Source organism: Oreochromis niloticus, linkage group LG4 (genome assembly GCF_001858045.2).
Source record: "Oreochromis niloticus isolate F11D_XX linkage group LG4, O_niloticus_UMD_NMBU, whole genome shotgun sequence".
Lineage (NCBI taxonomy): Eukaryota > Metazoa > Chordata > Actinopteri > Cichliformes > Cichlidae > Oreochromis > Oreochromis niloticus.
The window spans coordinates 13,947,498-13,969,965 of record NC_031969.2 but is presented as its reverse complement, the minus strand read 5'-3'; the positions used below and the strand labels follow the sequence as shown (position 1 = coordinate 13,969,965).

The 22,468-nt window shown below is 40.8% G+C and overlaps 1 protein-coding gene across 2 annotated transcripts; it reads right to left on the bottom strand.

Moving 5' to 3' along the window:
• Positions 1–796: 796 nt before the first annotated feature.
• Positions 797–20,829, bottom strand: atp2a1 (ATPase sarcoplasmic/endoplasmic reticulum Ca2+ transporting 1). 2 transcript variants are annotated; one of them, XM_005468302.4, is made up of 26 exons: positions 20,669–20,829; positions 20,440–20,576; positions 19,436–19,453; positions 18,903–18,985; positions 15,597–15,701; positions 13,215–13,353; positions 12,529–12,609; positions 12,353–12,438; positions 9,854–10,009; positions 9,566–9,707; positions 8,097–8,263; positions 7,919–8,007; positions 7,729–7,831; positions 7,506–7,637; positions 6,279–6,404; positions 5,937–6,155; positions 5,712–5,823; positions 5,394–5,617; positions 5,074–5,294; positions 4,757–4,959; positions 4,517–4,602; positions 4,214–4,347; positions 2,877–2,994; positions 2,495–2,612; positions 1,954–2,001; positions 804–1,106 (listed from the first exon to the last, which is right to left on the bottom strand). In XM_005468302.4, the coding sequence occupies exons 2-25, from the start codon at positions 20,555–20,557 to the stop codon at positions 1,997–1,999; spliced, it is 2,985 nt and encodes a 994-aa protein (XP_005468359.1). In that variant the 5' UTR covers positions 20,558–20,576; positions 20,669–20,829; the 3' UTR covers positions 804–1,106; positions 1,954–1,996. The 2 variants fall into 2 exon arrangements, with proteins under 2 accessions (XP_003454037.1, XP_005468359.1); XM_003453989.5 differs by lacking the exon at positions 1,954–2,001 and having other exon boundaries at positions 797–1,106.
• Positions 20,830–22,468: the final 1,639 nt, after the last annotated feature.

Below are 22,468 nucleotides of genomic sequence, written 5' to 3'. Positions count from 1 at the left end.
TCTTAAGATTCTTTTCAATTCCATTTTATTTATATAGCACCGAGTCACCTCAAGGGCCTTTGTATTAAAATATATTAAGTAAAGTGCAATTTTAAGAAATGCTGCTGTAGTAAAACAGATGTCTGAGCTTAAATTTTTAGAAATAAAAGTACAAAATTACAAGGCAACATTCTGATAGCTGATTGCTCAGACTGTCCTGTAATTATAAATCTGAAATCCATCCATCCATCTTATTCTACTTCTTCCAAACTGGGTTGTGGGAACGGCAGCCTAAGCAGATAAGGCCAGACCTCCCTCTCCCCAGTGACGACCTCCCTATGAAGGGAACCAAATCAAGGACATCAATGTAACCTGCCCAACATAGGGTTACCGGAGACCAATCTGGTGTAGCTGAAGTCTGCTTCACGGTGGGAGGTCTTTACCAGCAGGAGAAGCTGTAAAACTCGTGAAAATACAGTTAAAAGTACAGAATTTGTATCGTCTTTCACCTTTTCAAAGCTGTGCATTAGGCTGGATTGGAGTCTTTGCTGGTTTTCACACCACTGCTTTACATCAACCTTTACATCACCTCTGACCCTGAATTCAGTGACAGTGGACTAATGTGGAACCTGAATTCTGCATATTTTGCAGGTGAATGAAGTGGCAGATCTCAGTAAATAATATAGAGGGAGTATTGATGTCTGCATTTTTGTGAAGGTCAAAAGTCTGCTCAAAATGGGTGAAATAGCCCTTTAAAACCATAATCTTGTGTTGCTCGTCTACTAAGAGTACGTAATATAAAAAAAAAAGGATGGTATTCAGAAAACTGACGGTTACTTTAATACATATCTTTATTCTTTAAGAATAAAATCAACACAATAGTTTTAATAATTCTTTCACTATATATTATTTTCAGTACATACACAGACAAAAATAGTTTTCAGCTTTTTTTCAGTGTATCATCAGATGGCTTATGTGTTTGTATTCATGCCACTCGGGGTTTTTGATCAAGCGACATGTTGCACACTCTCATTCAGTTGGAGCGCTCAGCCTTTCTCTCCATCCTCTGTGTCTCGGTGCCTCTCTGCTTCAGCCACTCTCCGCTTCTCTTCACCTCTAGACTTTGCCTGGAGGGACCAAACAAAGGCTTGTTGGGTATATAATGTAAAGGCATCGGGGTAAATGGGTGTATTTAAAGTTTAAAAAAAAAGGCCCATGGTTGAAGCTAGCTCGAGGTCAAAAGTTGGACATTGTGAGAAATAAGGCAATTTGCTTTGTTTCCTGGAGTAAACTAAAATCCAGCAGTTAACTCACGCACATATGTTCTGTGGATTAATGGAGACTGTTTAATGGTTTCAAAGGAAAGCTTGTAGCAGGGTCTTTTCTGCTTAAGGGCAAGAAAATTGCTGTCGTAGTTATGTTCAAGTTTGAGTGTAGATGAAACAGGATTGAGCCAGAATTGCTGTTTCTCACGCAAACCGTCTGCCTGCGATCTCTGATGCTGCACGTGCGTGCTCTTAATTTCCTCACAGTGCACCACTTAATTCCTCAAATATCCAACTTCCTTTTTAGTTTGTGTGTAAGCAAAAACAAAAAACTAACTTTTCTTTTTAAAAATCACAACAACGAGGACTGATGTGAGAAGTATTCAACATAATGCCGTAATGTTCGTATTATGCTTTACCTTTTTAGCATAAATGCACAAACTCTGATTGCAGGAGATTGCACGGTCAGAGCATGCCACGTGTACTAATCTGGATTTTACTATTTTTTGTGTTAATCTAAAAGCTACTTAAAGCAATACGTTTAGCTTGCAGCAACAGCTTCCAGCTGTAAACACAAATCATGCATTAAAATTTGATTTCATGGCAAATGCAGCTTCACTTCGGGTCCACAGACATTAGTCCAGAAAGTCTTTTAAGTCTTGCAAGATGCAGCATGCTTAAACCTTTAGCTGGAGTCAGAGGGGAGTACCTTGTTTTGTTACAGGGGTATGGAGGAGGAGGGGGGAACAGGTTTAGGCTGGATTGTCAGAAAGGGAACAGTGAAGAAGGGCATCCAAGGAGAGGAAGATTAGGTAAAAGTCATCAGAGGAAATAGAGATTAGAGGGAAAAGGGTGGGAGACATCGTCAGGGATTAAAAAAAAAAAAAAAGAGGGAACAGGTTAAATGTTAAAGTACATTAAAAATACGTTTAATTGGGAGGAAAATTATTCTGCAACCATCACTCCTAATTTAACTTGTTCATTAAAAAGGGATAATACAGGAGAATGTAGCTATTCCCAGTTTCTGGCTACAGACTGTTGCAGCATCATGTTTATGTCTCATTCATAGATTTAATCTGATCTGCAGTAATTAATGTGCAACATGATCATTTTTAAATTACAAACAGCTGTCCTGTGAGATTAATACTGCACATTTCCTGGATCATCAATCATGGATATTTCTAAATATTTGTTACCCTGCGCGTAAAGGGGGCAGAAAAATGGAACAGTGTTTGTCAAGCAGGTCTTACCGTCCAGATATGTGCGAGCCACAAATTTAAGAAGCTCATCGAGAAGGATGACTGGGATGGAAAGCTTCAGCACCACCATCCACTTCTCCACGTTCAAGTGAGTGAGCTTGAAGATCATCTGTGAATCAGAGCAGTGGCATGTTAAAACTACTGAGCGCCACTCAGCGCACAAGTTCCTGTAAGAAGTAGCTGTAAATGTGTTATACTGGAGCTTATTTATCTGTCAGACCTGAAATACATGTGTTTCTTCTCCAGTTCTCCATTGTAGTTTCTCTCAGTTATATGTGCAACTAGCATTTAAGCAATGAAACAGGGAGAGAGGAAATGTGTGTGTGGAGATATAAATGGAGATGTGCAGTGTGTTGCATGAGGCCAGACTCACGGGCAGGGGGTCGATGTAGATGATCATGAAGTGAAGGGACATGGAGAGGCTCATGGCAGCCACCAGCCAGCCGTTGCTCCAGGGGGGCATGCGCGCCAGAGACTGGTTCTCAGACAAGCTGGTGTAGAGGGAGCAGGGACGTGGGGGAGGATAGGAGGAAGGCAGAGCGGATGGGGTACGTTAATGCAAACTGAAAATGTAAAAGGGCGTGAAAAAGTGCATGTGTGGAGGCGACTGCATAGTAATGTGTTTGCAAAGTGCTTCATTGTCTTCTTATTATAACTACGGGAACTATGACACAGCTTTCATGTTTGGAAAAGGTCAAAATGAATGAAGCCTTTATTTGTCACTTGCAGTTGCCTGCAGCAAAATTGGACCTTTTCCAAAATGAACCCGTCAGCTTCTATTTTTCTTTTTTAAAGTGGACCTCATTTGAATTTTACTTCTGTTTGTGACAGTTTAGTCAGTGCTCAATCGTCTAAGAGTAGCTGATGGAAATATTTTTATATACACTAAAAATGGAAAAAAGTTGACTGAAGATTTAATTTGACCTCACTGTCTTTTTTTTTGCAAATTTGTTACAGTTACATGTTTCAGATCAAACAAATTTTAATATTATACAAAGATAACCTGAGTAAATACTGCAGGACTCCCTTTCCCGCAGTTCTTTAGATGTTGTTCTGGGTCATTAGTGCACTCTTGGAGTAATTTTAGTAGGCTGGTCACTCCGGAAAGGTTCATAATAAATTTTCTTTATTTGTAGATAATGGCTCTCACTACTACTCAGCTACCATAAATTATTGTAACTTATTCGGATAGCCACACTGTTTTTATAATTTGGACCAGTTTGCACATAATCTGTGCACCACCACAGTGGGTTTAAGCCCAAACAAACAATCCTGACATTTAAAATTCTGGTGATTTGTCGGTTTAATTTTGAGCATCTGCAAATAGGAGATTATATATAATTCAAGAAGAAGAAGAAACTTTTAAGTGCCTTTATTTCCAAGGGGTTGCCACAGCAGATAACTCTGCATATTTGATCAGGCAGATTTTTATGTTGGATACCCTCTGAGGGATTTGTATCTTTTCCTGGGATCTTTTGCTTGTTGGGTGAATGAATAGTTAATGCCAAATTTGTGTAAAAGTGCTTGAATTAAAACTGAAGATCTGCACTTCAATAATATCCTCACTATTTGGTTTGAAATCCACTGTGATGGTTACAAAGGCAAAACTACAAAAACTGGTGCCAATGTCCAAACATTTAATGTACTGGTGGCACATTTGACTAGATGGATGTACCCACAATGCCTTTCGGGTTCACAGTGTAGTCAGACCTGTTCAGAGCGTTGCACATCTCGATGGTGACCAGTACAGACAGAGCCATGGTCATTGGTGGAGCAGACTCAAATACCTCACAGTGGACACCAGCAAAGTCCTCATTGTCCTCACTGCACTGCATGAAGTGAGACTGATGGAGAGAAACAAACATAGATGGTCTTTTTAAAAAAAAAAATCGGCAGCGCTTGTGAGAGGCTAAGATGGTTCTTTATCTTTAAAAGGTCAGCTGTAATTTTACACGAGGAGTCTCAAGAGTATTTTAGAAGAAAAGTTCACAAATAAGACGATTTGATACTAACCAGCTGGTAGAAGGTGACCATTGGACCATCGTCACTGTACAGGAACCACCAGGCAGCTGCTGCCACTGTTGCAGCTCCAACATAGCCTGGAAGAAGTATTACAAAAGATATGTCCATGAAAACTATGAGTCTACATTTAAAGTCTTGAAGATGATTGGTGTGTTATGCAATGTTGCGATAAATCCTTGAAAAACTCTACTGAAGGAAGCTGCTGGTCGTGTCTGCAGTATCAGTATATACCTCCAATGGCCAGATATCTAAAGAAGAGCCAGCCAGAGATGAGGGGCTCTTTGGGGGAGCGGGGGGGTTTGCCCATGATGTCCAGGTCAGGCGGGTTGAAGCCCAGCGCGGTGGCAGGCAGACCGTCAGTCACGAGGTTGACCCAAAGAAGCTGGACGGGGATCAGAGCCTCAGGAAGACCGAGCGCAGCAGTCAGGAAGATACTGAAGAGGTGAAAAAAAACCAGAATTCAATCTTTCTCCTAGTTTTAAGTCCTTTCTTATGCAGGGCAAGAACTCACGTGAACGTGTCAGTTAAGTGAAGTGTAATGTGCTCACCAGACGACCTCGCCCACATTCGAGGAGATGAGGTAGCGGATGAACTGCTTCATGTTGTTGTAAATGGCTCTGCCCTCCTCAACAGCAGACACAATGGAAGAGAAGTTGTCGTCAGCCAGGACCATCTCAGAGGCAGACTTGGCAACGGCAGTGCCAGAGCCCATGGCGATGCCAATCTCCGCTTTCTTCAAGGCGGGGGCATCGTTCACTCCATCACCAGTCTGGGTGACGGGTCGAGGTGAAATGGGGAGGAACAGCGTGTTAGACTTGTTAAATCAAGCACAATAAACTCATCAAAGGTTAATTTCTTTTCTCCTCACCATGGCTGTAATCTCATCAAAGCCTTGTAGGAACTCAACAATCTTAGACTTGTGGGCTGGTTCAACTCTGGCGAAGCAGCAAGCCTTTCGAACCGCGTTCTTCTGGTCATATGGAGCGAGGTCATCAAACTCACGGCCGGTGAAGGCCTTGCTTGTGACATCCTCATCCTCAGTGAAGATGCCAATGCGGCGGCAGATGGCCACAGCCGTACCTTTGTTGTCACCTGGAGTGGTGGGGTTGGGGGACACAAAAGGTCGATCTTTGCTCGATTTCTTTTAAAATGAGACTGCTGTTCTGAATCTGATATGTATACTGACCAGTGATCATGATGACACGGATACCGGCGGCCTTGCACAACTCAATGGAGCTCATGACTTCTTTCCGAGGAGGGTCAAGCATACCAACGCAGCCAACAAAGGTCAGGTCCGTCTGGGGATAAGAAAGAAAAGTTTCAGCTGTGCTACAGCTGAGCAAGAAATGAAATGTTCAAGTCTTCCATTAGGGACTACAGTGACCTAATGTTTTTGTTTTCACTCTCCAACCTCGTAGTCTGCAAACTTTGTTGAGTCCTCCAAGTTCATCTCCTCCTTCCTCAGAGGTGTGTCACATGTGGCCAGGGCCAAACAGCGGAGGGTGTCACGCCCGGTGCCCCATTCCTTGATGACTGACATGATGTGGTCTTTCACCGGGCCAGTTAGAGGTACACGGTTAGTACCCACACGAACATAAGTGCAGCGGTCAATAACTCCCTCTGGAGCACCCTGAAGACAGGAAATGCAGTCGTTTGTTTGTGATTCTTAAACATCAAATTGTCTCTCTTGGAGCTTTTTCAGAACAACTTTTTCAAGTATTATTTTCATCTTTGGCTCATGTTCCACGCTCACTTTGACAAACATCTTGTTTCCCACAGGTGCTTTGGCCGACTTAGCAGGAGAGCAGTAGACTGACATGGACTTTCTGTCTCTGGAGAACTCCAGGGTGAACTCCTTTCTCATCAGATGCTTGATAACCTGTCAGAAAGTGAAGGCAAGAAGGTGAACTGGAGAAACCTTAAACCAGGCCCTGCATATTAAACATAAATATTTTAAATATTGCACCTGCCATGCAGTTGTTGCTTTGTTTGTTTGTTTGTTTTTTGGCTAACTGAGAGCTTTTTATGTATCAGAAGATAATAAAAAAGTTAACTAGTCCCAATCCTAAAATGATTTAAATTCAAAGTCGGATGAAAAACGACACAGCGCTTAGTGTTATTATCCGTGTCACTAAGCCAAAAATAACTGTGTACTGTACTCCTTTATGCTTTTTGAGGTCTTTCTACAATTGGGTTGAGGTCTGGACTTCGAATAGATAATTGTAACACCTTGATTCTGTTCTCTTTAAGCCTTTCTGTTGCAGATTTGCTGCAGTGCTTGAGGTCATCGTCCCGTTGCACATCCCAGTCAAGCTTTAGCTGTGACATTTGACTTTACAAGGTGCCCAGGTGCTATGCCTGCAAAATGAGCCAAAATCTCCTCCACCATGGTACTGACAGTTGGTTTGAGGTCTTTGTGCTGATATGCTGTGTTTAGTTTTCAGCAGATGTGGTGCTGTGCATTACAGCCAGACATCTCCACAGTGGTCTCGTATGTTCAGAGGACATTGTTCCAGAAGTCTTGTGGTTTGTTCATATGCGATTTTGCAAACCTAAGCTGAGCCCCTATGTTGTTTTTAGACAGAAGAGGCTTTCTTCTGCCAATGCTTCCTAACAAGCCATATTTGTTCAGTCTTTTTCTAATTGCGCTGTTGTTCAAATTATTTAGAAGTGGCCTTATAATTCTTCTGCTATTCTCAAGATCATTGCTGATGTGTTTTCTCCTTGAAAATGTGTAAAGACACGCCTTAATGCTACAAAACTGCCAAAACTGCTCCTTTTATAGAGGTGCTCACATTTCCTGATGATCAGTTAATCAGGTGCACTTGATTAGCAGCACCTGGCTGTCCTTGACCCTCTTGAATCCCATGGAAGCAGTAAGGGTATGCTTAGTTATTCACATACTGCTCCTGCTGACAGTAAAGCTGTCTGTATAAAGAGTAACTCACTACATGCTGTATCAGATATTTGACAGACTTACGGAACAACAAGCGTTTGCCCTCTCCACCTTGGACAGGCTGCGCACTTCAGTGTTGAACACATTCATCTTCTCCACCAAACAGCACAGGGCCGTCTCCGTGGCCTCACCCACCTTCTCATAAATGCCCTTGGACTGCATCAACGAGACAAAGAGTTCATTAAAAATTGCTGAGTGCATTTTAAGAAGGCTGTTCAGCGGAAGCATGAACTCCTCCTCCACAGACCTCGTTGTAGTCCAGAGAAGAATCATTGCACAGTGCGCAAATAGTTGCCAGCTCAACCAATCCGTCATACTGTCCGCACTTCACAAACGCACCATTCTTTGTTCTGGTCAAAAGAGACACAACTCATTAGTTTTGTTTGGTTTTTAAGTCTGTTGGGTCATGGCAGTCATGTGCTGATTCTGTCTCTTACACTTCTCCCTCAGGGGTGTACTTTGAGCCCGAAATGTCAAACTGACAGAGGGAAACGCTGTCGCCTTCAACTTTATCGATGACGAACATCTGTGTGTAAACATGGCAAAAAATGACATTTTATGAGACCTCCTTTTATTTGAATGAAAACGTGCGCAGGCTTATTTGTGTGTACCCACCTTGGTCACACACATCTGGTTGGTGGTGAGGGTGCCGGTCTTATCAGAGCAGATGACCGAGGTGCAGCCCAGGGTCTCCACAGAAGGCAGGCTTCTGACGATGGCGTTCTTCTTGGCCATACGACGTGTTCCCAGCGCGAGGCAAGTGGTGATGACAGCAGGCAGGCCTGTGACGGGCAGTGGGAGAGCTTAATCAGAGAGGCCCTGAACAAACTGAGCTGCTTTAAAACAAGAACGAGTTGAATGCTGGACAAAACTTGATTGAACTTCAGAGATGAGGACAAATGTTTGATTAAAAAACAGCTGGACTTCAGGGATTCTGCCACTTGGCAGGGTGACAACAGTGGGGGTCCCTGCACAGCCCTTAACACATCAGCTGGAGCGCATCCAGAATACTGTGTGTGCTCTCCAATGCTATTCCTGAGGGAAGGGCTGGTATGAGTCATTCAGCACTCCGGCACATGGAGGGTGATCTGCGTTCACATTCTTGGCAAAAACAATGGTGTGGTCAAGGTCTGGAGATTGTCCAGTTTAGTGACATTATCGCGGCATCTATGTGTGCATATTATGTTGTTCTTTTGGCATCGTCAGTTTGTGCTCTCCAGTTAACTTTGGCACAATTTACAGCTGACTGATGGGGAGACCTTAAAAATGAGAATGTTCTTGCCTCACAAAGAAGATGGTACATGAAAGTTCAAATGTTTTACTAAGAGCTGAATTCAAGGAGGTTTTGTCCATACAAGCTTTAATCGCACATTTTTATTTTCAGTTTAATAAAAGGGCTTAAAACTAGTGTGCAAATCAGAGATGTACTGGTCATCAGCTGCTTTCTGAGGCATACACCTGTTTCTGTCAGTTCTAATCGGGTCCTTAACTTTGAAAACTCAGCTTAAGAGGCTCATGGAGAGTCTCCAAAGCCTTCTGCACTGTCTGCTGGATAGGGAGTGGCAAGAACCGGCTTATAGCCAAGGCAGCTTTATTTGGAAGGTTGCTAGTGTCTGATTCAGGGTCCTATTCACAACCATTAAGACTGAACAATGCACTGGACTTTAAAGGGTTGGTAATTCGGAAATTTCCATCTAACATGTTCATACAATAAAAACTGAACTGAAATGAGCAAACTTGCTCTGAAAACTAATACATACTGATACATACATACCCAACGATCATTATAGTAAGAGAAGGGTACTTTTATAAACTGCTAAACATGCAAAGCTATTATAGTGGATACCTGAATAAAACTTTTACATGGAAATTTCCAAATTACCGACCCTTTTAAAGTCCAGAGCATTGTTCATTCTTAATAATAGGAACATGAATGAAGGTGTCTAATTTATTCCTTTCCATATGCAAAAAAAATTACTTAACAAAAACACTTTTGAACAGACTGGAAGCAGCATCATGAGCTACATGACGTGAATGTTTCATATGGTTGAGCAATCAAATAGAAGTTAATCCAGGGGGCTTACCTTCAGGAATAGCAGCCACAGCCAAAGCCACAGCAATCTTGAAATAATAGATAGCGCCGCGGATCCAGGAGCCTCCATGGACGGGGTCATTGAAATGACCGATGTTGATTATCCACACGGCCACACAAATCAGGGAGATGACCTGCAGGGCAAGCAGCAAGGGGGGCACGTGTATGACATTAGTTGTAATTTTCAGTCTCAAGCCAGCAATATTAAAATGTTTATGACATGAATGAAATTTACTGTTGCAGATAAAACAATCTCTGAAACGCTGCCCGTCTCACCCACCTTTGAGAGCTGCTCTCCAAACTCGTCCAGTTTCTGCTGCAGAGGGGTCTTCTCCTGCTCGGTGGCAGCCATCTGGTCCCGAATCTTGCCGATCTCGGTAGAGACACCAGTCGCAACAGCAATGCCGGTGGCTTTACCGGCAGCAATGTTGGTGCCCTGAACAGAGATTTGAAAGAGAGTGACATGTCTACTGGAAAGATAGATGGAAAATCTGGACCTGAAATACACAACTATGAGGCAGCCAGTAAACTCAGACGCGATGACTGAAGGGTTAAACATAATGAGTGTGGTAACATTTTGTTTTGACACTACTCATCCTCACCATGAGGTCAAATCTTTAGTCTTTATTGTAATTTGGTTTATAAATAACTTCAAAAGTGTTTTAACAACCTAAAATGCATGTTGTGTAGTGTTAATTACAAAGGGTACTTATCTTAACACAATCAGCTGGTGAATATGTAAACAATACCATATAATTGCTAGCCAACAGCATGCTAATGCTAATGCAGAAATTAAACCTAGGGGGACTACTATGAGAAAACAGCGCTGCTGCTCACTTGATTGGTGACCTTTGTTAACATTTTCTTGATGAGTTTATGGTCTCAGTCTGTGGGTTCCTTGTTCAGTATAATGTGGCAAAGAAAAGTACGGTCCCATTCATAATAAAACAGACAACAAAGCAGGCTGTGTTCTTGGTTTCCCACTCAAATCTAACCCATGACCAGATATTCAGCAGACTGTCCAGCTTTTCTGGTAACTAAATTTACTTTTACTTTTATTTTTGTGTATTTTTTCCAGTGGGTAAAACTAGCATCCAAATAATTCTTAGAATGATTACCATATCCATGTTGCTAAACAAGCTAGCAGTACACTGTAGCAATGTGTATTTATTGGTTCTAAAGTCTCTTATAGATAAGAGTACATCCAATATCCACAGATAGATATCTATAGAGGCTTCATGACAGCAATTAATAAACCTGCACATGTTTTTTGATTGATGTTATACACATAATTTTTGATACAACCACTGGCTTTGAAGGAAAATATGTATTCCCCAGTGATTGCTATGGTTATGGTTGCGAGCAGATTGCAGTGATTACTTGTAGTTTGCATGGAAGACACCAACTTGTCTGCAAACACTTGCTAACTAGCCGAGCGGTAGTGAAACTTGAGAAACTGCAATGCGAATCGGACTATCTGCATTCAAAGTAAATGTTGTACCTCAGTGCTGCAGCCAACATTTTTTGAAAAGGCGCAACTTTTACACTGAAAGCAAATGGTCTCCACTTCTAGTTTGTGTCACACTTTTCAGTTTCTCTGCCGCTCAGAGTAGAAACTCGGAAGGTCAGTGCAAACTATGGGCCCCTGTAGAAATCTGCTAGTGACCAAGGAGGGAAGGAAGTAGCAAGGAAGTTTTGTATTGAGTATTCTGTGACCAGTTTTCACCAACTGGTTTTTGTGAGTTTTCTATACTTTTCCCCCCTCAAAGACATCAAATACATTGCACAATACCTTTCAAAGTAATACATTACAAAAAATATGTTTTGATGTAGCAAATATGATGCAAATTAAAATTAATATATACAAATTAATACTGCATTTAAACAAATTGCCACAAGGTTAAATAAACACTCAATTTTGCAGAAAATTTGAATTTTCTGACAATTATTTCATGGTTCAGGCTTTAAAGGGTTAACAATCAATTTCAAGGCAACTGGCCTCAACCTTGACATCTGGGTAGGGAATACACATTTTCCTTAGCGGCCAGGAGTTGCTCAGTCTCTAGAGTGGACTCAAGTGACTATGTCCATTTTTTATATATAGTCTAGATGCCAGCATGCTACCAGACTGATATTAGCTTGGTATTTTGTACAATGTCTGTATTTGAACGATTGTTAAAAATAGTCTCTGGTAAAGTGTGTTAGCTAAAGTATAGCAGTGTATCAGTTTCTGTCACTTATAGACATGAACCATGTTAGTGAATAAAGGAACTAATGCTACTGTAGTGATGTAATAAAAGAACATCTTTACAAAAAGAAAATCTAAAGCAAGGCTATAGACAGTGATTGGAAATTCCCTTAACTATGGGACAGTTTTTGATGCAGACACAGTATCAGGACCCCTGTAGGTGTTGAATTAACTGAATCAGCCATTAATTTTAATTACGTAGGTTTTTTTTCTATTCTGAAATATCAAAACTGGCTCATGAAGTAAGAGTTAATTGCTTAATACTTTTAAGCAGCACAGATCAGGAAGTCAGCATGACGTTGATAATGAAGTGCCGCCTGTGCTGACATCCAAAATGACGTCCAGAATTTCTCATCATTATAAGTTACACCTGTGGGTTCCCAACAATGACATGCAAAATGTCTGCTGTAATGGTTATTTTCATGGAATAATGAGGTCCAACTGGAAGTTAAATCAGTCAGCAGGTGGGTTTTGAGATGTCTGATGGAAATATGAAGGTCAAGGAGAGGAGAAAGCAGGAAAAAGACTCACAGAGAACAACATGTTCTTCTTGTCCTGGTTGACGGCTCGGGGGTCTGGGACTGGATCTGTGTGCTTGATCACGCTGACAGACTCACCTGCAGAGATGAGCGGTCAGGGAAGGCGACAGAAATTAGAAAAATTTATTTATTTATTTATTTATTCTTTGTCTCCGACAAAACACATACCAGTAAGAATGGACTGGTCCACACGCAGGGTTGTAGATTTGATGGAGATGATCCTGATGTCAGCTGGCACTTTGTCACCAACTAGTGTTCACGTAACAAACCCAAACACAAAAGCAGGCCCTTCATTAACATTTGTTTCTTTAGTGATTTATTGGTCTGGCAGTATTACAGTGCAAAGACAATCTGACTGCAGTGTTACAGTTGGCTGGAGGAGGCGGGGAGGAAGGGGGGTGTTTGACTGGTTTTAGCACTCTGGATGGATAGTGTTGTTGTTGAAAACCGATACCACAGTAAGAGTCGGAGGGAGAGGGAGACCTTGGGGAGATCATGAAATGAAAAGAACAGGTGTACAGCAAACAGAGGGGAGAGACAGAGGAGCGAGTGCTTATACTCAAGCTTATTCCTTCACTCACCCCCCCAACTCCTTTTTCTCTGTCACTGCCTTATAAGGGGCCATGTTGATTTTGAAGCACAGTACTACTCTTGTATTCACACACTTGCAAAATTGAGAAGTTCAGATTTCAAACACTTGAATTTAAATGACCCATTCCAGTCAAGGGTTTGGAATTTAGAACAAGCTTATGTGTAGACTGCTTTGGGGAGTTCATCTCATCTTAATTCTGATCACATTTATGGAATTTCAGTGGCTGGACAGGCTTTGAATAAACGCAGCAGGTAAAGCTTACCAGAGACCTCCACTACATCACCAGGAACGATCTCCCTGGCCTTGATTCTCTGCACGCTCTTCCTGTCTGCCCTGTAAACTTTCCCCATTTCAGGCTCGTACTCCTTCAGGGCCTCGATGGCGCTCTCTGCATTGCGCTCCTGTTTCAAAAGTGCACACAGAGCAAACACATAATCATTCCAGCTCCTTGATGTTCCAGTCCTTTGCATGATGGTTGTCAGCACTGTGACATGTTAAAGGTCAGTTTTTAGACAGATAAAAAGGCTTTAATCAAAAGATCATTATTTTAAAAAGATGCACAGTACATTGTTTTTAAATGTACCTGAATAGAAATGTATTTAAATATAAAATATTTTGATATGATAACAAAAAAAAGCTTAACAAAACCAGCTGCTCCAGTCTTCAGGCAAAGTGTCCTTGGCCAAGTTGCCCCAATGCATAAATGAAACAGGTTGAGTGTTTGTGTGTGCGTTAGATGATGTGCCCAGACATAGAATAAAGTTGTTTATGTGAATGGGTGAATGAGGTTTGTAGTAAAAAATTCTTTGAGTTCTCGGTTAGGGTATAAAAGTGTTATATAAAAAGTATTTTGTATACATAGCTCTGGAAAAGTCTTGATCCACCACCTGTTTCTTTATATTTTGCTAAGAAAATGGGAAATTGTGGAGTTATTTATTCAAAGAAGAGCTTGTTGTGCATGTGTTCACATCACCTTGTTGGTACAAAATACTATTTTATGCCATTTAAACTGTGTTATCGCATTTTTTATAGATAAAACTTAAGAAACTGGAATGTATGATGTGTGATGTGACTGGCTGCTAGTAATAAAGTGGGAGTTAAAAATTGGTTCAGCTCTTGAGGTAGGTGCATAACAAAATAAAAAAAATCATCCCTGAAAATGGTCACGTACAAGGACAGGACTGAAAATTAGTGGAAAAGCAAAACAAATTTCAAAGAAAAAATTTCAAAGACCTTCGAAAGCACGGAGAACTATTGCTTTATAACATTTTAAGAAAGTCTGGCATCTTAGAAGCAAAATATAAATGAGAGGTACCTCTAAAGGTCGGTAAAAATAAGCGAATGAATTAAAAAAATATCCTGTATTTTCTGATTTTATATTGATTTTATATACGTTCCTAAAGCAAAAGTTGTCTTTGTTGCCTCTGTTGTAGTCCCACATTTTCAGCCCTGGTTTTCCTGTTTCCTGTGCTTGTTATTAAAAGAAACTCACACAGGCGTCAGTGAATTCAAACCCAGAACCTTTTTGGCATGAGGTTACAGTGCTAACTACTGCACCACTGAGCCATAATAAATATTAATTAATATCACTCTATGTTGTAATGTTTGAGGGCAGAATGCACGGATTTTGTTTTATTCCAGGAAAACATACTTATACAAACTAATAAAAGCTATTTTAGCCCTTTTTTCATAGTTTCTTTAAACACCCAGAGTTGCTGTGGCAGATAATCATCAGGCACTGTCATTAGAAATGAGGGATAAGGTTGCTGATACCAGTGACTGACTGATGCGCATGATGTTTGAAGCCATTGTTTTCCATTATCATGAGGCTTTCCTGATGTCTGTATTTAATTAAAGTCCATCAGCTTAAATAATCTAATTTAAAGAGAGGTTGTGCAACCATAATTTTGCAGGACTTGTGCTGCAGCAGGTTGAAGTCCTTAAATTAAAAGCTCACAGTCGTTTCTTGTTCATCATGTTGAATTATTTCCCAGTAAAAGCAGGCGGCACAGAGAAGTCAGACAGCTTGATGTCCGCTTCAGTCTGTGGTTTCTTCCAAGGCTGCCCTCGACCGCCTCAAAGTGTAAAGCCCAACTTATGCCAGCTGCCCTCCCTCTCTCCATTCTCCTCCTCATCCCCCATGTGTGAATCCTTGTGCATAGTTTCCAAATGACTGCCGCAGGGTTGATATGAACCTCTCAACCACACACGCACAAAACGCAAGCCTGCGGTAACGTGATCGTCCCTCTGTATTTTTACTGAGGATCGCAAAGTGTGGATTGTAACGAAGCAGTTTGAACCTTCAAGGCAGGAACGGGACCCGGTCCGTCACCTCCCTCCACGCGCCCTGCTGGCTTAACCTTTCACCTTTTCACCTCCTGTTTACGTCATGCCTCTCTTTCTGGCTTTGCTTGATCTTTGAGATCTAAGGAGCGTGTGTGCTCTCTGTAAAGGACACAAGGCCTGAGCAGGCCGCCGATGTGCGTGATTTATTGGGCGTGACTGTTTCTAAGTATAAGAGTCTATTTAGGTGTGTGTATGTGGGGAAAAGACAGTATTCAGGAGCAGGTATGCGGCCTTGGGGTTGCAGTTGTTTCTGTATGTGTGTGTGTGTGTGTGTGTGTATTCATGCGCGCTCACTGACCTGCCACACTCCAACAACAGCATTCGCGATGAGGATGAGGAGGATGACAAAGGGCTCAACAAAGGCAGTCACAGTTTCTTCTCCTTCCTCAAACCAAGCCAGCACCTGAGACAGTCACACACAGACAGAGTCCAAAGTTGAAAAAGTTGTTGTTTAAAATTTGATGATGAGACACTTAAGTTGTCAAAATGAAACCCTTAAGATTCAATTTTTGATGAAAGTTTGTTACTAAAAAACCAAAAAACCCTAAAACTTCCTTGTGGAACAGTTGGCTAGCAGATCTTACACTCAAAATCCAGGGATCACGTTGGTAGAATAGTAAACTCTCATAATTGACCATTTTTACTTAATAAATTACTTAAATGAATCTATTTTCATTTTTTTTGTTGGTTTTTCATCCCTAATCGATTCACCCTGTAGTTCCAAATCCCAGCCTCTTTAATTCTTTTTTCCTCTCTTAGTTAATATTGAAATTCATGGAAAGCAAATGTAATCCAATTCATGTCCTTAACACTGCAGTGAAGCCTTGTTATGTCTACACAATCAATTAACTGAGCTGGTAATCATTTAAGTCAGTGATAAAACAGTAAATGACAGGGTTAACAGATTTTTTCTGATTCAGGCAAAAAAAAAAAAAAAAAAAGATAATAAATAAAATAAAAATGATGACTTCAGATATCACACACTGTGGGAAAATTCAGTTATTAAATTGAATTTCAATTTTTTTGAAATTCCTCCGATTTTTAGGTAAATATTATTATATTATAATTTCTAAGAAAATATAATAACATTCAATTTAATTACAAGGGAATTACACCCTTAGTCATTGGCCACATTATAATGTGTTACCAAAAATACACAATATCTGTAAAAAAAAAAAAAACTCTAAGAGGTCCATTTTTCTTTTACAGAGGTGCCGTTCATCTTAAATACTACACATGCAAGAAACATTGTCAGGTTATTTAAAGGGATTTTTGCTTTATGTCACTGCTAGCTTGTCATGAGCGCTCCACTGCTGGGTTTGGTGATTTAATGTACCGACACTTTCCTCTCGAGTTAAAATTATACATTGTTACTATCGCTAAGCCCGTGATACAAAAGTGTCTTTACGTTTGTTGTGCACCTGTCGCTCAGGGTGAGAGTATTATCTTTTACTGCTGAGTAGCATAAAACATAAACATATATTTGTCACGGCTCTGAGCTATTTCTGCACCGCTGTAGGATCAAATGACATTTCTCTTTGTCACTGTTGTGCTGTATGATATTCTATGTATGAAATCCTCCCCATGTGACTTTTTTCTAAACCAATATTCGTGCACGTGTGCGCCCCTGTGAGCAGGAGCTACACGTTACTGATGCTGGTGTGTTTCGGAAAGGCCTCGTGTTGACACTGACACAGATTAGTTGCAGGCCACCGGAGCATGGACCCAAGTGGAGAGAAAAGAGTAAAGTCCTCCCATCCTTCCTTTATAGCATTTAGCATTTAGCTCAGCATCACAGTCTTCCTTGTTTTCCATTCGCCTGCTTTTCATCTCACATCTTTTCTCACCCCTTTTTAAAAAAAAATAGGCTTGATTGCTTGCTCTCTCCAGTCTGTCTTCACTGTGCTTCTCTTCAAAGACACAATCGATCTCCAGACTGAGCGTCAGGGCCTGTCAACACCTTGCAGTGGTCGAGCATTCCTGTGTGTATGAATAGGATGACCATGTATTTGCAGTATTTAGTGTTCTCTCTTTTAGAAACCATATATGACTCTGAATCTATTGCGCTCATTTGTCATTGTAACAGACAATGCCATTGTGCAACCCAATCCCCAGCCCCCCCCGCCCTCTTCGCTGTCTCTCACTCTCTCCTGCTGCTGCAAGCAATCCCTCGTTCCTTCCATCCCTGACCTTTGTCTAAGGATATAGTTTCTCGTCCTGGCTTGAGACTTTCTTAAAATAAAGGTCCTGCCATGCACATGCACTGCCACTCTCTTTTCGTCTTTCTCTTGTTCTCTCGCTATTTCACACGCAGCACGTCAGGCCTTCTAAGGCTATAGTGACAGCTGTAGAGGGAGCCCTGAGGGGAGCAATCGAAGATTAAAACAATGTGAAGAACCTAGTCGCCTTCATAAAACTGCACTGGCGAGAGCAACAAGGAGGGGAGAGGGATTCCTGGTGTCAATGAGAGTGGCACTAAAGGTAATCTAATAACGTGATGATGTGCATGATGTTTTGTCAGCTGAAGTGTGTGTCTGTGTTTGGTAAAGAGTCAAAAGAGATGCAGCTCCAGATCCCAGACAAGCCCCCAATTATGTAAGAACAAGGTTGATAAACCGTAACATAAAATCAAGACTTAAAAGGCAACAAATTGGGGGTGTTTAACTTCAGTTGCCACATATTCTGAAGTTTAAATCAGAGGTAGAGTCTAAAAATCATCTACATGAGCAGGGTTAGCTCTAGCTTCAAACCCCCCCCCCCACCCCCCGTTAACATCTTGATATAACTCTGTGATACATTCAGCCCTGGTAATCGAGAGAAAATGTACCTTAAGCATTGCTACAGTGCTAAACTATGTTTCTCACAGTTTAAAGGAAATATGCCCACAAATCTGGCAGAGTTCAAGAATGTTTCAGGCCTTCTCAGGTGTGAGCACCAAACTGAGACCCTTGCACTTTTACTGTACGGCTTCTGGGAACTGCAGACCGGTGAAACACAACTCACCACTGACAACTGCTGCTGCAGGACAACGAATGTAAATTGCTAACTAGACTTTCTAACTGCTCAACCTCAGCTTAATCCTAAATAACCCATCAAACGTGTGATCTGAAAGATATCTAAAAGTTGATTTTCTTGGAGAAAATGTTCATATTTGAGGTAAATTGGAAAGTTATGCAAAAGAGTGAAAAGAAAAGTAATTAGACACATGATGTCTGAAATACAGGAAGAGATTAGAGAATCTACTACATGTGGTGTCCATCACTGAAATAGCAAACACAACTTTTACATGCACTGCTGAGAAAATGTCCTTTTCCTTCATTCATTGTGGTGGCTAGTCTTCCTCTGCTTGAAACATTATGTTATTTTCTGCTTTTTCCATTTACTTTTGAATGGATCTGGTGATAGTAAATGTAAGACAGGGATGGAAGGGGCACCTCTACACAAATAGAAAAATATATATTTTCACTACAAGATGATGAAGAATGAAGAAGAAATTTTTGAACGTGAGCAAGCTCTGTGCATTGAACACTTCATGAATATTACATAAGTAGGTGCTTTGCATTGGATAAATGGATGGTCGAATGCTTTGCATCATGAAACTCACAAAAGAGATGCAGGCTGCCAGTAGAAGGATTCTGACCAACAGGTCCTCAAACTGCTCCACCACCAACTCCCAGATACTTTTGCCTGATAAACACATTCAAATAAATAGACATAGCCCATCTATTAAATCAAATTCAATGTTGATACAGTGTTAAGAATTCCTGTGATTATACATGTAAGACTGATGAACAAACCGGGTTAAATGGAAAAGGCAGTGACTGTGATTTAGGTGAAAACACATATTTGATTAATGATGATTGTTTGTTTTAATATCCTCCCACCACTTTGGGCTGCTCCAAAACCAGCAGCAAAGACTGTTGCTGCTTTAGTTTGAGTTCAATGCACAACCGATGTGGACACAATCCATTAGTTTCTCGAGCAGTGTGTGGTGTAGATACATCATTACCATACTGGAGTCAGTAACAAGTGGTAAACACACACGCAAGGGAGCAGTCATGACAGGAAGTGAGAGGAACAGCTGTACAGGGATGTTAAAGGAAGCTTGCAGGTGTGTAATGTTTCGGGTTGGCTCACCTTCCTCTGCTGGCAGCTCTGTTGGTGATGAGAGACAGAGAACATTAGTAAAGCACACCACTTACTACATTCGTTCTGATATTTGCAGAGTGAAACATGCAGCCAGGTCAATCGATTTGACCGTAAAACCATCGAGTACAAAATACACAGTATAAAGGAAGCATTACATTGCACAATTTACACTTTCTTCACCAAACTGAGGCCCTGCTCCAATAAACAGTAACACTTTACTCCAAATTGCATTCTCAAAAAACATGATTCCTCTTCATTTTACTGAATTAAGGACTTTTTTTCCCAGTGAATTAAATGTGAAGCAGAGGTAGGAATATTCATGATTTTCCAGTTCCGGTTATTTGAACCCTTAAGCCAAGCAGTAATGTGGGTACATTTACATTCATGCCTACGCTTTCCCTGCTGTGATAAGCAAGAAAAAAAGAGGCCTCTGATGCTTTCTTTATAAAGCTCAATGAGACTGCAACTCAGCAAACTCCATCTGCCGAGACAAAAGTAAATATGTTGACCTTGAGTCAACATATTTGACTGTCGTGCGCTCAGTTTCAAAATACAAATAAATTACCCCCAATCTAAACTAAAACCAGTAGCAGTTGTCAGGAACTTGACACCCTGAGGCACCTGCTCCACAAACATAACTCCTGCTTTGTGTCAGTCGGATAGTTTCCCTTAATTAGACCAGCATCACAAAGTCACACACGGCTTTGAAACCGACACTGCCGCTACTTGTCCTCCTTCACCTTCCCCTCCCATTTCCCTCAGTGTCTCTGCTCCTGCCATTTTATCTTGTTAACCTCCGAGGCACCCCGTACATATGCCGCCTCTCATTCAAGCTAAATCTGATGCATGTACTCCTTCTCCTGGACCTCCCCATCATGTCATTCACCATCATTTTCTACTGCTCTTTCTTTCCACTCTGCATCAAAAGCTTCATCTAAGTGCTCCATCCATGCATCCATCAGGCCATCCATCCATCTTTTTGTTTCCCTCACCATTGTAGCCATACTTTTCCAGGCACTTCTTAACCTGCTCAGGTGACAGGCCGGTGTCTTCAGTGACGCCAAAGTAGGCCAGAACGTCTTCCGACTCTTTGGTGTGTGCGTTCTCCATCCTTACTTAAACGGAGAGGCTTCGAGACAAAAGGGATAGAAAAAAAATGGAGAGAAATTACAGCTGGCCAAACACTGAAACGTAAAACAAATGATGCGGCATTCTACCCACCACTTTCTTGAAGAGTGGGATTAGGATTAAAAACTGGCAACTCCCTGTGCGTTCACACTTGCTCTCACTTTGCCCCCTCTCTCTCTCTCTCTCTCTCTCTCTGGGCTGTTGCTCTCCTCTCGGAGCCCTGGACCGACAGAAAGTGCAACCCTGCAAACTGTCCTGAAAAGTTTTATAGCGATGAAAAAGTTGCCCCATTGGTGCTTGTCCACCATGCACCCCCCTCTCATTGGATGAGAACGTCACAAATAGGTGGGCAGGGATGGCCCCCGTGGTAAAGAATAGGCAGGGGGAGGGAGGGGGAGAGGTGGAGGGGGTAGAGGGCAGCAACTGCAGAGGGGTCCCAGCATGCTGGAAATAAGATGTGCATAAGAGAACATGCATGGTTAGCATGGAGAGGCAACATAAAGACTGTCTGAATGGACACTGGTGGGCACGTGTGTGTCCACATGTCTGTAGACACACGTGGACAAAGAAACGTAAAAGACACTGAGAGATGTCGACTTTTCAGGCATATTTCGAGTACCTGATTTTTAAGCAGTTCCCAACCTTCAGATTTGGACTGCTTGGAGGCCCCTTGACTTGTTTCATGTGTTTTGAAAATTTTCATCTTCTTAAACTTCTCAGATGAGAAATTATTAAGTGGAGGACATGAGACTGAAAACCAAAATTGAATGGTCATGCATCCCACCCTTCAAATAAACCCCACATCAGTGTGATGTGTGATCCAGGCACATGTACGTCTTCTACCAGCACAAGATCACCTAAAGCATCCAAATATCCAGTGGTTTGATGAATCAGAATCTTAGGTTGCTGATGGATATTTCAAAGTTCATGTTCTGTGTTAATACTGAGGTGCACCTGTTGATACATTTCATTAAATATTTCATCAATTGTGGCTTTTCAATATGCCTGCTCTGCACTATTTTCAATTAAATATAAGTTTTTATACAGTTTGGTAATCAATATATTTTTTATCACCATTTTACACTGCCAACTTTTTTTTAAACTGGGCTGGATAATAAAGTTAAACCATGTGTTTATGGAGAGTGTCACCTTTTCTTTTGCTTTTACCTCTGTAAGGTGATCTAGGTGTGATTGAAGTGAAGACTTTCAACTTTAATTCAAGGGTTTTAACAAAATAAAACATTTACTGAGGAGTCATGGCCACTTTGGTACACAGTACACAGTATACTATTATCAAAGGCTCAAAGGAAACTCCGCAAAGTAATATAGTTTTAAATATAAGGTCATCTAAAATATCTTAGTGCTTATTCCACTGGACCTGTTTACTATCAAGTTATCCATATATCAAAAGAAGATATATGGATAACTTTTCTGATAATAAGTATTATTAATTGGTAATACACACACACACACACACACACACACACACACACACACATATATTTTCTTTTTTTGCATAGTACTGTTGTTACAGTGCCAAAATGCATGAACGATCATTAAATAGTAAATTACATGCTTCATTAATTAATTAAAATTGGAAATGAATAAATATTTATTAAAACACAAAATTAAAATAACATTTTAATGAATTAAAATGTTTTACATGAAATGAACTGATATTTTATTAATTGTGTATATATTTAACTATTTTTTCCAATTGTAATTAACTGATGATACATTTAATTAATTATTTAATCATATGTTTATTTCATTTTGCCAGTTGTGACTCTTTGTAGATTATAGATTATACTGCTTCTATTTATTCTATTTAACTCTATTAATTTTTCTGTTGTAATAATATGAATTTTAAAAATGTGGGACTAATAAAGGTTA

Bases quoted from the DNA above. Each gene is read 5' to 3' on its own strand.
- atp2a1 (XM_003453989.5), bottom strand. From the start codon at position 20,557: ATGGAGAACGCACACACCAAAGAGTCGGAAGACGTTCTGGCCTACTTT. The intron at 15,702-18,902 runs GTGAGTTTCATG...TGACTGTCTCAG, and splicing joins TGGCAGCCTGCATCTCTTTT to GTGCTGGCTTGGTTTGAGGA. The intron at 12,439-12,528 runs GTATGTGTTTTG...TCATCTCTGCAG, and splicing joins GGACCAGTCCATTCTTACTG to GTGAGTCTGTCAGCGTGATC.